At 28.6% G+C, this 17,268-nt stretch overlaps 1 protein-coding gene across 1 annotated transcript; it reads left to right on the top strand.

Moving 5' to 3' along the window:
• Positions 1 to 11,626: 11,626 nt before the first annotated feature.
• On the top strand, positions 11,627 to 13,609 carry LOC124931695 (adenine/guanine permease AZG1). The gene has a single exon (XM_047472222.1). It carries the CDS (start codon positions 11,785 to 11,787, stop codon positions 13,516 to 13,518), a length of 1,734 nt encoding a protein of 577 aa, XP_047328178.1. The 5' UTR covers positions 11,627 to 11,784; the 3' UTR covers positions 13,519 to 13,609.
• Positions 13,610 to 17,268: the final 3,659 nt, after the last annotated feature.

The following is a 17,268-nucleotide window of genomic DNA, read 5'->3' as shown; positions in this document are numbered from 1 at the left end:
TCCAGAGGATGTCGCAAGCTGTTTTTGCTATTCCTTTTTTAACTAGATCATTCATAAACTTTGATATTACTGTTAGGCCTGATAATACAGACTTGTTTCGTGATCTGATCATGGAATGAACCATTTTCGATCAAACAATATAATATCTGTAATAAACCTTGTTTATCTGCGATTGAACTCTGTGATTGAGGATATAACTAAATGAGTTTAAAAACCCTAGCTGAAGCGATCTTGGAACTAGTTTTTCCTTCACGAAGAACAATCAGAAACAATGACAAACAAGTGACATATCACATTTAACTTATCAAAATCTCAATTTTATTTTTCAAAATTCTAACCATCCGCTAAAAACTTATTGTTCTAATCCTCTAGTTGCAGGCAAATTATTCAAATGAAATCTAAAATTTCTAGTTTGATGTTTCGCATTGAATATATAACCTATTACTTTGACATCAATTGAGAAGAACATAGGGTGAAATTCAGAGAGAGAAGACAAAGTGGGTCTTAGAAATGGTGAATAAGATTTTGGAGATTAAGATTTAAATGAGAAGAATATGAATCGGGTGAAGGAGGAGAGAGAATGAAATTATTATTTATTTATTAAATGTAAAGAAAAAGTCTGTTTGAAATGAAAAAAAAAAGTTAAAACAAAATATAAAATAAATATCCACGTGAATAAAAAATTAACTTCGTTTGAAACATTCCGTTATGTCAAATAATTTTGACATATTTTGACAAGTTTGTATACATAAATAGAATTTTACAACTTTATAAATAAATTTGACACCTCCCTCCAACTTTATAAATAAAATTGACATTCTTCCCTATTTATGGATCAAGGCCAGCTTTTCCTAATTAAAGACGACACTTGTCTATCTGGCTGCCTAAATTTCGGATAAATTCTGTTTAATAATTAATTTCACTTGAACAATTAAGCCAATCAATTCTCGACATGTTCAAGTTCAGATATCTGTTTTGATTCTTAACCTTTTACAATTAATTTAATGATGATTATAATTAATTACGCCCCTGGGCAATCAAATTAATTAATGATCCCAGAGGTTTCCTTGCCCAATCAGAGGAAGAATATTAATGTTTCAACCTAATGATTGCTACAATAAAAACCGTTAATTGGTCCACTAATTAATTATAAATTTTGTAATGGAAAAATTGAATATATTATCCAAGTTGAGGGATTAATATATATGAATTTGATCATCTTGGTCACATCAACTATATATATATATATATTATATATAAATGGAATTAGCCAAAAGCCAAAGCTAAGTCCTGTAATAAGCATGCAATTTACATAAAGGCATTATTAATTTAGATTGATCGATAATTATCTTTTCTATATGTATGTATATAATTGGAAGCTTGTGTCAATCAATCATGTACATGAATTAACTTTAAAATAAGTCGAGGCCGGTCGACGACAATAATAATTAGCTCTATTATTGTCTTGGGACTTTTTTCTTTTTTTTGACATTTACTTCCTGCCAGATGATCAGACACTAATTCATAATTCGACTAATTAACTTTAAATTTATTTGAATTCAAGATATATATAATACTGGCCAGTTCGACATAATTACTCAATCTCCTTGCTCATATCATAATTTTTGTTGTTATTTCTCATTTCTTTGTTGATTTTATAATATTCACCTTCTTTAATATTACAAATGTTCAATAATAATAATAAATACTTGGGTTTTTGTTCGACTACTTGTTGGAAATAGTGTATAAGAACTCATTTGATCTTAGGTATTCTAGGGTTTAGGTTACTTTAATTAAATTTAAACTATAATACAAATTGATATTCTTAAAATTTTATCTTAAACAAATCTCAAACTAGCCCTAAGAGTTTCACAATCCAAAAGATAGAACATATATAAAAAATAAATAAATGTCCTTTTTCTTTTATTGGTGGAAGTACATTAAAAGCAAAGTTCGGTAACCTGTCCATCATAACTGCGCCCATTTTATGTCCGCATCCATTGCATTTCTGTAATTGGTCTGCCCTTCACTTTTTCCTATTTAATTAATTATTTATTTCTAGTTTGTCACATAAAACTTAATCATATTTATCCATACACATATTTCATATTATATTTTCACCACAAAATACTACAATTAATGCTCGTTATTTATTATTTCATTTTTTGCGTGTGAATTCGACAATATGCAGCCAAATCAATTGGGGTCCGACCCGGATTAATAATGTTCGTAGTGGGCAATAAGTGGCCAGAAGCCACCACCATAATATTGGTTGCTAGTGTATTGGATTTGGGTAGGGTTCTTAATTCCTTTGTTTCAGGAGAAATATATATAAATATATAAATTTATATATTTATATGGATTGAATGGTATCTTAACAGCTAGCTAGCTCATATAATTATGCCCCCACTTCTTTTCTTTTACATCAACAGATTCTCATTTATAAGTTTACGAATTTTCTCTCATTATTTCCGTTAGAATCTTTTTCTTATTTACTCATAGTAATTCTTTTCGATAATTTTTCTATATATATAATTCTTTTTTATCTATCTATTGTTTTTTCATTCAAATCATTATAATATTATTTGCAAAATAACCTAAGACCAAACAAGTCTTTAATTAGGGTTATATTCCTTCAAGAATAAAAGTAAAATAATTTATAATTAAGAGCTGGTTCAGATTGAGTTATTTAAAAAAAAATCTAGAGAAAGAAAAAAAAAAAAAAAAAATATATATATATATATATATATATATATATATATATATATATATATATATATATATATTTGGATGATTTGAGGAGATGATGATTAATTTTGATATAAAGACTTTAAGGATATTGATATATATAAATAAAATAAAAAAAATAAAATTTAAAATATAAGGTATTTTAGTATTTTGATTAATGATTTGAGTGATATGAGAGGGGAGTAAAATGATATTTGATTTTGTTTGAGTTATTTAAAAAATCTAAATCGAACCAGGTCTAAAATGTTCATAACTTTGGTTAGTAAGAATTGTGTGTTGTTTTTAATTAATAAAAAGACAACATTTTGGTGAAGTAGTAAAAGTGATAAAGAAGAAGAAGGATGGAAAATGCATATATAATCAATCATCTTTAACTCTATAAGTTAGCTAGTAGTAGTCTTCTTTTTGGCAATATTTCTTTTCACTTTCCCCTTTCCATTACAAAGAGAATAACAAGCACTTTATATATTATTGTTGAAAATGATGTATTCCTAATTAATTGATCGTGATAACCCTCCTTTTCGATTACAATATATATAGTACCAATTCTATCACCAACCACTCACGGTGTTTTTGCCCCCAAATTAAGACTAAACAAAACAAAACAAATGGTTGCTTTTATTAGTTGGTCAGGTCTTAATTAATGCATATATAGTCCATTTTTATATTTAGGGTATGCAAAAATGTGTAGAGGGACATGAGTGGTGCAAGTGGGGGTTATATAACTTTGGTAAAGAAAAAGGGTACTGCTCATTTACTTATTTGAAAGTGAGTTTGCTTCAAAAGAAACACATGCATGTTAAAAGCTAGCATTATTTCATTATCATCGATTATGAGACCTAAGCTATAACCCCTCTTCCTTCCTTCCTGTTAATATCTTCCAAAAGTATTCATCTTTTGGCACAGAAAAGATTAACCCACTTCACTTCTTCTTCTTCTAGGACCATTTACAAAAGTTCCTTATCCTTCAAGTTTATAATATTTATATGCACAATTTATTACTTGATTTCAAATTATTTGTATGATAAATCCAAACTATGTCCTCTTCTAGCCTAACGACAACAAGAGCAGAATATCCCAGCACTCTGAGATTCTAGGTTTGAGCCCGTCAGGCGGTGTGTACTTAACTCACGGAGATTAGCCGCACTTCAAAGGAAACCAGAACCTAGCGTACTAAAAAAAACAAAATTCAAACTATGCCTCGATATTTTGTTCAGTTAATCAAACTTATAAAGTCATTAATTATAACTTTCTTTTAGTAAAAAAAGTAATATTATTTTGTAGATGAGCTGCAGAAATGATTTGTAATGAAAATGCAGCTAAGCTAAAGTAAGCTTAAATTATATTATTTACTTTGAATGTTCATGGATTAGCTAGCTTTTGCCTAAAGTAGTATTAGTATATCTAAATTATTTTATAGGTACGTACAGGTCCTCGTGTTTAATTATAATAATGTTAACTAGCTATCAATATCAATTAAATAAATGAGTGATTAGTGCATGGTAAAGCAAATCCATTAATTAAGGTTAATAAAAATGTATTAATTGTAGGATCTTAATTAGTATATATATGGGCAGGTGTAGTACTACTAGTATCAGATTTAGATTTTAAAAAATAAATAAATTAAAAAGGGTGGTGGGTGGGACGCGGTGCCCGACTAACTAGCCAAGCACATCTTGTTTAAGTGATAATAACTTTAAATCCCTCCTTATGTCACCCTTTAACCCACAAAATCACCAATCCACTCATATATATATTGAAAATGACACAATAATATTTATTAACTTTTGCATTTCTTTTTTCCTCTCTTTCCCAATTAGAGATGTTTAGTATGATCACCAATTAGGTTTTTACATTATTGATATGCCAATTATAAGTTGTCAAGATTTTACAACAAAACTTATTATTTCAGCAGGTGTATGGCTGATCTTTTAAACAATTTTTAGAGGGATAATGGGTGGATATTGGCTTGAGAATTAATATTTAGTGTTATTTATTTTTATTTTATTTTTTTGTCATAATTGTTCAAGTTTCTTTTTTATTGTTTTGTTTGTGTTGGTGCTTTTTTTTTTATCAATTTTTCTTTGTCAACTTTTTCGTTTTACTCAAACGACTTTTTTTTAATGATTTTTTTTTAAAAAATTTCAAGATTTTAATTTTTTTTTTATTTTAATCATAAATTTAACTCTTTAATAAGCAATGACATACTGATTTAGGGGTTAGGTGACTTCAACACATTTCAGGAAAAAAAAAATTACGGTAAAAATGTGACATAACATCATCATTTCTTATTTTTTTTTTTAATTTATTTCATTATTTGTTTATCTAATTTTGAAAAATGACAAATCTTACATTTACATTTATTTTATCCATAATTTTTCTTTTATTTTTTAAGTTCACTTAATTTTTTTCAAGTAAACCCCAACTTTAATTCTTGAATCTGTCCATAGAAATTAGTATTTAAAGATAAAATGTTACAAATTCAATTTTCACTAAAAACACATTATATTAAAGTGTATTTGAACTAGAACAATTTCTTCCCTTTTTCTTATTTGGTAGAGGCTTATTTAAATAAATAATGTATTATTTAAAAAAATGTTAACGATGATGATTTTAAAAAAGTATAGATTATTTTTTAAATAATATTTATATTAATATATAATGATAAAATATATATTTTTTAATTAAATAAATAGTATTTTAATTAATTAATTAAGTAACATGTGACTGTTGAATAATAAATAAAATGATGTTTAATTGTGGTTGAATTTTTTAAAATAAAAGTAAATTATATATTTTGTAAACAATAAATCATAGATAGGTTAAAATTCAAGCCTAATTTAGGGCATGTTTAGTTTTTATCGAGTAATTTAACCCCCACACACAACTCGTACAGCAGCACTCTTTGATCAAGATATGGGAAAGACTCCTCACCCTAGGCCTTGTTCGTATTTGGGTTTTCAAAATAACACAACCAAATCAATTGTCTCTTTACTCCCTCTCTCATCCTTCAAATCAATCAAGTCATTAACCAAAATACTAAAATACCCTTAATTTTAAATTATAATTATTTATTTTATTTATATATATTAATACCCTTTAAGTCTTTTTACCAAAAAACATCATCATTTCCTCAAAATTATCACAAATCATTATCAATAATCATTTTTCTCTCTTTCCAGGTTATTACCGAACAAATCCTTAATATGTCTCCCACCCCTACCCTACCCTACCCTACCTTACCCTACCCTACCCTACCCTACCCTACCCTACCCTACCCTACAAATAACCGGGCGTGGGAAACCAAATGTGTGAACTAATTAAACTGTCCATTATATATATATATATATATATATATATATATATATATATATATATATATATATATATATATATATATATATATATAGTTAAGGATTTTTCTGCTCATATATATTTATATAGGAAACATATTAAAGGCTTTCATAAATTTCTTACTAATTTAATCAAATTTATTAATAAAAATATATAAGTTGACTATATATATATAAGAGAATATATGATATATCTATAACGTGGCTACCAAAAAATATAAATAATTCCTCAATATTCATGTGAATGGGCCAGCTTGCATTTGTTTAATTATTTGTAGAGGACGGATGATGCATTTATGATTATATATATATGTCAAACGAGTTTCTCTATTACCTAGCCAAATAAATTATTAAAAGTTTTATCCAAAACTTTGCTTTCATACTATTTTTATTATTAGTGGAGTAAGAAACTGATCAACCTGTCAAATTCAATTAAATGAATTATATATATATATAATATTTTTCTGAACCGATTCCAACAAATAAATTGTTCGGAATTTTGTCGAACTTATACGAAGTGAGAATCCATCGATAGAATATATAATAATTAAGGAAATAATCTCATCTTTTAATCTAGCGACAATTTTGAGCTCCCTTTCAATGTTATAAATCTTACTAATTAACTTAATTTTGAAATACATTTAAAATTAAACTAAACCAAACCAAAAGTGTTTAAATGATAAGAATTGGAAATCAAATATTCCAAATTGCCAATATGTTTAAGAAGAAGCGTATATTTACGGCAAAAGTCCTCCATTGTTTTAGTCATCCCACAACTTGTTTGGAATTAAACAAGTCAACTCCTTGCAATTAGCTGTTAGCACACGAATATAATAATTAATTAAATTAGCAAATAATTAAGGTTCACATTCACACCCATCTTTCTAGCACTGTTTATATATTTTAATTTAATTTCACAAATAATTAGTACACGGGATTTGCATTAATTACAAACTCAGGTGCCAGATATTAAAATTTGGAATTTATTATTCTTACTTATTATGTGCCAATTAATGTGAACGACTAAATCAATCGAAGCTTATTATTTGCATAAATATCTCCATAACCTATATGATACAAATTTTAAGGAGATTTTGGTGTGAACTATTATTTGATTATTTTCTACTTATTCCAAACGTGCATTATTTAGAGTTTTGGTCAAATTTTTGTTTTGACTAACTCATATCAATATACAACAACATCGGACATGAAATAATAATTCCGGCCAACTAATAATTTGTTCACATCTTATGAATTTGGGATAATAAAGATTTTGCTCCCTATACATTAACATTTGAAATACTTTTATATATACCATTTTGTTTGATTTTACTTTCTACATATACATTAAAATTAGTTTATGTATTATAATTATGTCAATATGTTCAGATTTCATTTTCAACAATTTGCTTAAAAAAATTATTTATTACCATAATTTGTGATAGTGTTGTACTCATATTTTTAAGTGAATAAAAATTATTCCTAAGAAATCAAATACCATGTTTCGATTCTTATTTAAAACATCTTAAATTAAATAAGGAGATGAATGGTAAATTGTATTAGTACTGAAGCAAACGGTTGTTTTTAGAATCATGATCAATTTCTTTGTAAAAAAAAATCGACAATAATTTTGTTTCGTCCCTGTTTTCATTATAAATTAAAATAAACTTTTTTTTTGTGAGGAAGCATTTAAGTTGTAGAACGCATGTTTGATGGTAGTAGCTTGGACAAGCTATCTTCTTCTCACAATGTTTTTCCGTTAATCAAAAGTTTTTCTTATATAATTTTTTTTTTATCGTATTTATTGTTAAACAAAAACACTTTAAATTTATCTTACATTTTTTCATTTTTTCGGAAGAGCATAACTTTCAAAGTAGTTATCCAACTCAATGCCTAAGGGCGAATCTATGTATGTACCCACCTCAATTTATTTTTTTTTATCGTACAAATTTGATATTACTTTATAATTTCTTAATTTTTTAGTTTAATACATTATTTTTTATATAATTTTTTTAGAAAAAAAATAAAATTTACATTTATCTGTTCTCGTTTTATCATTAATTTTTTCGTTACTTTTTTAAGCGCACCCTAATTTTTTTAAGTCCACCTCAACTCGGATATCTGAATCCGTCCTCATACATGCCCAACAAATTATTTGTGATTGTAGTCACTTCACTTTAGATAATAAAAAGTTAGAATTTTTGTTATTTTTTTATAAGAAATAATTGGGAGAAAATGAGAGAGAAAATGACGATTTGACTTAATTTGATTGACTTATCTATTTTCTCATCTTCCTTACTTTTCTAATTCAATCTCCCATTTGCTTTCCAAATTCCCTCCCACTTTTATTTTTTTTATTGTGAAAAAATATTATAATTTAAAAAGAAAAAATAAAACTATTGAAATGACATAATATTGACGAAGTTATAATATATATATATATATATCAAAATCTAGCCAATTAAATGGTACAATTACCCTCTTCAAACAGGATGATACAATTATATTTTTATATGTTCTTTAATATATAGGGTGTGAGTACATAAAATAGAGAAAGTAGAGAATATAATAAAAAAAATGACAAACTCTAATAAATTAGATTGATATTGATAGATGATTGGTTACATGTACAAATATTTATAGTAAATGAAATGTTACAATAAATAATATTTAATATATTGAATTTTTGAAATTATGGACACTCAAAAGTCTTTTGAGAGATGAATGATTGATCTTAATTCTGGATCATTTAAGGCTGATGATATTGTAATCAGTAATATTTTTCATGAAAGAAAACAAAATGGTACACACCATGAGTTTGTTAAGTAATAAGACAAAATGAGTGTTAATGTTAGCTAGTTGATCAGATATGTATTAATTGATGACAAGAAATTCCAGAGTTTGTGTGGGACAAATCATGAGCCCATGATCGACATCAACTTTTCAATTGATAATGTTTTTCTCGATGTTTTATTGTCGGCATCGATTTTTACCGTCAGTAATGATTTTCTCAACTTCTACAATCATTAATCATTTTCTCTTACAATTGGTATCGACTTTAATAGTCGGCATCAACTATTATAGTCAATATCGACTTTTACAAAATGAATTCCCAAGCAATTTTTATTTATTGTAACTGGTCAAACCTTAAGGTAGCTAAAGTAGTGATGAATTTTGTGAATAAGACGGGTCCTATAGAAAGTCTGTATAATTTCTAGTGGAAATAAAAAAATTGGATCCATTTATAATCTTACACTAGTTGGATTAATGGATATAGAAAATGAAGTAACGATTTTCTCAAGTCGTCGTCAACTTAATGGTCGGCATCAACTTTTACAATTCGTAATAATTTTTTCGACTCGTATAATCAGCATCGACTTTTTATAATCAGTAATAATTTTTAACAATGAAGTTATACTCAATTTTTGTAGTCGGGGTGCATACCATATGAAATGACGGAAGATGATTAAGTTTCAAAGTTGGATGGTGATGAAAGTTAAGAGGTTGTAATGATTAGATTTCAAAATGAGTGGTAGTGAAAATAATGGGAAACGGTGGTGCATGAGAGGAAATATAAGTGTATTCATAGTAGATTGATAAAGAGTTTTTGTGATTTTAAAAGGAAAAAAAGTGTTACAAAGGTGACATGACTAGATATATAGAAATGATGGATAACATTATGTAAGCACACTAACATTTGTGGTTGAAACATTTGGAAGAAAAATGTTCATGAGATATGAGCTTATAAATGTAAAAGACATAATCTTCATAAGATAAAGAAATGAACAAAAAAAAAAAGAATGAGATTCATCTCAATAAGATAAAAGAATGAAGACATGTAAGAAGAAGAGAAGAGTGAGACACATCTCTCTTATCTGGTGAAGGATATAGAGAATATAATAACAATAGAGATGACAACTCTAAAATATTAGATTGATATTGATTGGTGATTGATAATTACATGTATAAAAAAAAAAATTAAAATAAAGAAAATAATAAATGAAAAATTACAATAAAAATAACATTTAATATTGAACTTTTGAGATTACATGTACACGAAATTCAAAAGTCTTTTAAGAGACTAATGGTCGATGATAATTTAAGTATATAGAACAATATTATCCTTAGTGACAATTTGGGTCAGTTTCAGGTTGTCGAGTTCGGGATGACAAGTTAACGGGTTGAACGATATTAACATGAATCGACTTGTTCATTTATGATTGACCTGAACCTAACCCGTTGAACCTGATTTACCGAACTTAAATCGAACAAAATCTGATGTAATTAATTCAAATATCTCTGTTTCAAAATTAAAATGACATCAACACAAAATAAAAATAAAGTTAAATCATAAATCCGTTTATACAAAATTTGAAAAAAATATGAGTAAATTAGTGGGAAAGAGTAACACAAAACTCATCAATATAAACTTGTAAACGAGTTATTGAGTCTACTTTGGGTCATTTCGGGTCGACCCAATTTTAACATGTTTATTTATCAGGTTAACTTAATTTTGACCCTAATTTAATTTTTTTTGTGTTCGGTGTCATGTTTTTGTGTCGAGTTTAAATTTGTCAACTCTACTAAATTTCATCATTATTATTTTCAAATATATTAATTATTATTAATATTATACATATAGGTTAATTTATTAAAGAAACTGTCAAGATGTTTATATAGACAGTTTTTTTAATATCATTAAGCATTCACGTGTCATTTTTTATATATTTCAAGCTTATTTACCATCTTGAGATTTTTTTACTAAAAACATATCTCAGCGCTTCCTAGGAGATGTGCAAATGAAAGATCCAAACTTTAATTTTAAACCAAATCAACATTTTAATTAAATTAAAAATATCAGTTCCCAAAAATAAGGTAATAATTTGAGGTAATTTATATTTTATTATTATTATTTTGTTTATAATAAATAGATTAACAATATTAGATTATAAAGGCAAAGTAAATATTATAACTAAATAAGCAAACTTTTTGGAATCCAATTATATATTGTGAGATTCTAATGGATTCTTATTAGGGAAGAATGCCAATTTTTCCATTCTTATTTGGTATGAAATCACTTTTTTTTTATTTTTATTTTTTTTTATAGATAATTGAATTCACAGTTGATGGTAAAAAATGGTAATTCAATAAAGTAATGGGTACGGGATACCACAAAAGTGGCCGAACATTGAAACAAATATGTTATAAATGATTTTCAAAATTCTTTTCGAAAATTCAGTATATTTTAATAAATTCCTATGATCCTGGTTAAATAATTGTAACAAATTCAATCGATAGAGTTGAATTAATTACATTACTACCCGGAATAATAAATTAAAATAAATAGTCAAAGATAATTGCGGGTCAATAAATAAAATAAAATAAATAATTAAAATTGTGTGTAATTACGGCGTTCCCATATAATATAATATAATAAATAAATAAATAAATAAATAAATAAATCCGAGATTCCGAGTTATAAAAATAGAGAGGATCTCTCCCCAACAGAATCTCTCTTATCAAGCGGCGACTCTCTCTCTCTCCCACTGAAGCTTCTTCTTCTCCGATCATGTTTAATCCAATCTCTCTCTAAGAGGATTTGTATTGTATACATGCATGATATATAGGGTTTGTTTGATTCACTAATTTGATCATATAATTCAACTTCTTCTCTTCTTCTTCAATGGAGATTCAGAATCCATCGCCGTTGGTCCGACTGAATAAGTTCGTCGCCCGGAGTAAGGTCGGAAAGCACTTCAAGATCGTTGAACGGGGAACAACTTTCACCACAGAGTTTCGTGCCGGCACTGCTACTTTCTTAACCATGGCATACATCCTCGCCGTCAACGCTAGCATACTTTCTGATTCCGGCGCAACCTGCTCTGTTTCCGATTGTATACCTCTCTGTTCTGATCCCACCTTATCCGTCTCTAACTGCACCGCTTCCGGCCTAAGAGTTATTCAGCCTGACGTTTCCTGTAAATTTGAACCGGTCAATCCCGGTTACACCGCCTGTTTGGGGAGAATTCGGAAGGATCTCATCGTCGCAACCGTTGCGTCTTCCTTAGTCGGATGTCTCATCATGGGAACCTTCGCGAATCTTCCTCTCGCTTTAGCTCCTGGAATGGGAACAAACGCTTACTTCGCCTACACCGTCGTCGGATTTCATGGCTCCGGTAATATCCCTTACCAGAGTGCCCTAGCCGCCGTCTTCATCGAAGGGCTCATATTCCTCCTGATTTCCGCAATCGGTTTACGCGCCAAGCTCGCCAAACTCGTGCCTAAACCGGTCAGAATCTCCTCTTCGGCCGGAATCGGTTTATTCCTAGCGTTTATCGGTTTGCAGGGGAACCAGGGACTAGGCTTGGTGGGTTATAACTCAGCGACACTAGTCACTCTCGGGGGATGTCCTCAATCCTCACGCGCCGCCTTAGCGCCGGTGATAACTTCCGCCAATGGGACGGTGAGTCTTCTCGCCGGTGGAACTGTTTCAGGTGAAATCTTCTGTCTAGACCATAAAATGCAGAACCCAACTCTTTGGCTCGGTATTGTCGGGTTCGTGATAATCGCGTATTGCTTAGTTAAGAATATAAAGGGTGCGATGATTTACGGTATCATTTTCGTCACCGCCATATCGTGGTTCCGCAACACCTCCGTCACGGCGTTCCCAAACACAGCCGCCGGCAATTCTTCATACGATTATTTCAAAAAAGTCGTCGACGTTCATAAAATCGAGGAAACCGCAGGCGCGTTGAGTTTCAAAGGAATCGGAACAGGATTATTCTGGGAAGCATTAGTTACTTTTCTATACGTAGACATATTAGACACGACCGGAACCCTTTACTCAATGGCTCGATTCGCCGGATTTACAGATGCAAACGGCGATTTCGAAGGTCAGTATTTCGCCTTCATGTCCGACGCGTCTGCGATCGTTGTTGGTTCTCTTCTGGGTACGTCGCCCGTGACGGCGTTCATCGAATCATCAACGGGTATAAGGGAAGGCGGAAGGACTGGGCTAACGGCGTTGACAGCCGGTTTCTATTTCTTCTTATCGTTCTTCTTTACGCCGTTGCTGGCATCTATTCCGCCGTGGGCTGTTGGACCGCCGTTGATTCTCGTCGGAGTATTGATGATGAAGGCGGTGGTGGAGATAGATTGGGACGATATGCGGCAAGCGATTCCGGCGTTCGTGACTCTTCTATTGATGCCGTTGACTTACTCGATCGCGTACGGTTTGATCGGCGGGATAGGAACATACATTGTTCTACAGATCCCGGACTGGTTACAGGGACTTATGATAAAATTCGGATTAATTAAGGGACCAAATTGCACTGATGATACAAGTAATGGGACCAATGTAATAAATAATGAAATTATGGAGAGTGGGAGCGTAAAGAAAGCGGTCGAGGTTATTTAATGTAGAATAAATAGTCAGTAATTAATTAATATAATATAATATGTATTTTTCTTTCATTAATATTTTAATGAAATTTAGTGGTACAAACTTTAATTCCTATAATATAATATATTTAACATTTATTTAATTAACCATGGTTATTCAAGAAAAAAACCTTTGTCCTTGACAAAACCAAAATTTGATTTCCCATTGCACATATAATATCAAAAGATTATCTATATATAATGATTAATATTATTAATATATGTTTATCCTAATATTAATATTATCGATTATTGTTAATAATTGATATAGAAAAAGAGGGTAATTAGCAATTATGGAAATTAGTTCAACCAGCATTTTATTTTATGCAATCAACATGTATAGTATAGTTTTATTGGAAGAGTTTGGAATTCTAAATTTTTTCCATAAATCAATGAAGAAGAGGGGAGATATGCAAGGAATGAGACTATTTCAAGTAATGAGAATCCAACATTATTATATTTCATTTTTTGTTCTTTTTTTTTCCTATTATGTTATTATGCAAATTGTTTAACATCATTTTTTATCTTTCATAATATTTAACTAATTAGACAAAAAAAAATATTAAATTTTAACATCATTATATAACTTCTCTAATTTGGTTTTAAAAAACAACAAATATATTTTCACTTATGATACCCTCCTGTAGTCTGCACCTTGGTGTATGAGATATATATACATGATGGGACTTAATATTAAAAATAATATATTTAATTTTATAAATATTAAGGGAAAACATATGTTAAATATAAATTAAGATTTAATCTCTCCCCCCATGCCTTTCATGAACTCTATTCATTTAAAAAAAAAAAAAATCAGAATGTGATCAGTTGTTAAAATGGTGTGGGCTTATAAATATTAAGAAAAAAAATTATGCTTATTTTATTTTGATTAAATTATGTTGAAATTGAATTGGATGAAAATATGTTATATATAATATACTAATCTAACTATTAATAAATATTTTGAAACATATCTTCAACTAATAACAACAATTATTTAAGATTAATTCGTAATGGTGTGTATTAATATATATGATGCTTTCGCAGTTTTTCTTGACTTATGATGCGGTAACCCACCAACTCAACTACTAGCTAGATTGTTTTGAATTTTTTTTATTTTTTTTTATAAATAGTATAATCACAATTATATTAAAGTTAAATTTGATTGTTTTGGGTAGCTAGTAATTCAAAATATAGTGGGATTAATATTGACTTTATTTGATATATATATATATATTACCTTTTAGATCATTATTCATATTATATAATAAGACTTTTGACTTACATGCATGCATATATACTAGAGCACCACTTATTCCTTATAAAATGCAACTTTACTATACTATTGAGATTTGAGAGATTAAACACTCTAAAGTTATTGAATAATATTCTTGAATAATAAATAGATCAGGATTTCATTCATTCTACATACATAATTATTTGAATAGAGATCTTAAATAAGTGTGATGAACAGGACCGGGAAAAGGACAATTCACGATGGATAAAGATTGAGAGATTTTTCCATAGTGAAGAAGTAACAAGAAATTTATTAATGGTAGGTAGCTAGGTAAGGCCACATTAACTTCTTATATGTTCTCTTGTCTATGTCATTCCTTAATAAAACAAAAACAAATACAGAACACCTAATTTAATAAAAACATAAGCAAACTATATATTTTACAAAACAACATTCACAAAATGAAAATACCCATATAAGAAATATTAACCCAGTAGATCCAACCATCATAATAGAGAAATACATCTATTATTACTTATAATCATATATTTTTAATAAATAAATAATGATTTTATATGAACAATAATTTTGTTTTCTAAATAAAAGGGAGTAAGAGTAAGAATAATCTTAAATGAGATGATTTTTCATTCGGTACTAAAAATTATATGCACAAAGATAAATCAGAACCAAATACAAACAAATTATAACATAATAGTTAAATTTAAATTATCAATCATAACAAATTCAAGTTAAAACTTGTATAAACTAATCCACACTCTACACTAACCTCAACACCTTCAAAAGATTGTTAACAGAATTATTTAGCCCGACCATTAAAATTCACATAACTTTAAAAGTTATACACAGGGCCGGTCACTCTGGGGTAAGGCAACCAATGCACTTGCATAGGGTCCCATTTTTTATATTTAATAATATTTTATTATTAATATTATTTTTTCTTCTTTTTTCTCTTTTAATATTAAATATATATTATAAAAATAATTTTTTATCTCCTTTTTAGTCTCGTATTATAATATATTAATTATTTATATTTTATTTTATTAATTAAAATTAAAAAAAACAATTTTTACTATTTTAGGGCCCCAAAATTTAAATTTGCATAGGCCCCAAAATCTCAGGGCTTCTCAGGGCGGCCTTGGTTATACACAATCTCTTTTTCTTGGTCGAGATTTCACTTTCTTTGCGAACTTTTTTTCCACGCCTCATAATCCTCGTCGTTTTCTAACCGAGCCCATAGCTAATATTGGTAATGTCTACCCGTTATGAACTTCATTCAAATCCACATAATCAGAACCAGTTTTATTCTTACAAATTTTCTCAGGCTTAGTATATTCATCTGTCCTTCTAAGTTAACCCAATTGTTTATCTGAAAGTTAGCACCTCACATTTTAATTTAAAATATTTCTAAGTAGAAATTAAATATAAAATCTTTAATGTTTTAGATAAAATTTATAACATTCACAATTTATAAAAGTGTAATTTTTGCATTAAAAGAATACTAACCACTATGAGGCAAATAAAGGATAATAAGACTATGAGTTGACCGACCCAAATTAAACAACAACATTTTGTCTTTTGCGTTAACCTAAACCTTTTTTTTTAAGATGTCTTATAATATCTCAAAAGAATTAAAAGGAATGATGATACTTATTTAATTAGTGTCTTATCAAAGAACATTTAATTAGAAGAATCTTATTCTTGTGATGTGGCAGTATATCAAAAATCATGAAAAAAAATAATAAAAAAATGGATAGCCACAATTAGTAATGGTTTTGTATGGAAAACCACCGTATGATGCTGCTTTCGGGGTAATTTGGATTTGGATAAAATTATTCCAGGAATTTATATTATTGTGAATATTTATTAATTAATTAATGGCATTGCTAGAAACCCCATTAATTAAAAGAGGATAGTGTCACACTGAGACACTTGTCGTTTGTTCATGATTTGGTTTGCAGACAAACTGAATCAACAACAAACAAGCCCACGTTATATTTGTCCCTTTATTTTACACCTTAGTATTAATGCAATAAAACAATTTGTTCTAAATATAACTTTTCTTTTTACTTCTCAAAAAAGTATTCAACCTTTTTCTTTTTATTTTATTTTACATGTGCATTAATTGGAAAATTTGATGAAATGACCCTAATAATGTATTCGTTGTAAAAATGACCTTTTCAATCTGTGTAAAGACGAAAATACTCTGTCGCGTCACGCAGCACGTAATAACCCAACGTGTCGCGACCGCAAAAAGTATTTTCGTCCGAAAGAGTCAATTTTACCAACTTTATAGGGCCTGGTCATTTTCCAAAATGATGTAATTATTAGAATATCTCGTCAAATTTTCCCATGAATTAGTAATTAATTTCTTCCAAAAATAAATCCCACTAAAAATAAATTAATCCTTTGGCACCATGTGCGAGGAATTTTTCACATATCGAGATTTTTGGAAGTTTTCTACACAAACCT

The sequence above is a fragment of the Impatiens glandulifera genome, chromosome 3 (assembly GCF_907164915.1).
Source record: "Impatiens glandulifera chromosome 3, dImpGla2.1, whole genome shotgun sequence".
Lineage (NCBI taxonomy): Eukaryota > Viridiplantae > Streptophyta > Magnoliopsida > Ericales > Balsaminaceae > Impatiens > Impatiens glandulifera.
Note: the sequence above shows the minus strand (reverse complement) of the source record. Positions and strands in the feature narration are given on the sequence as shown.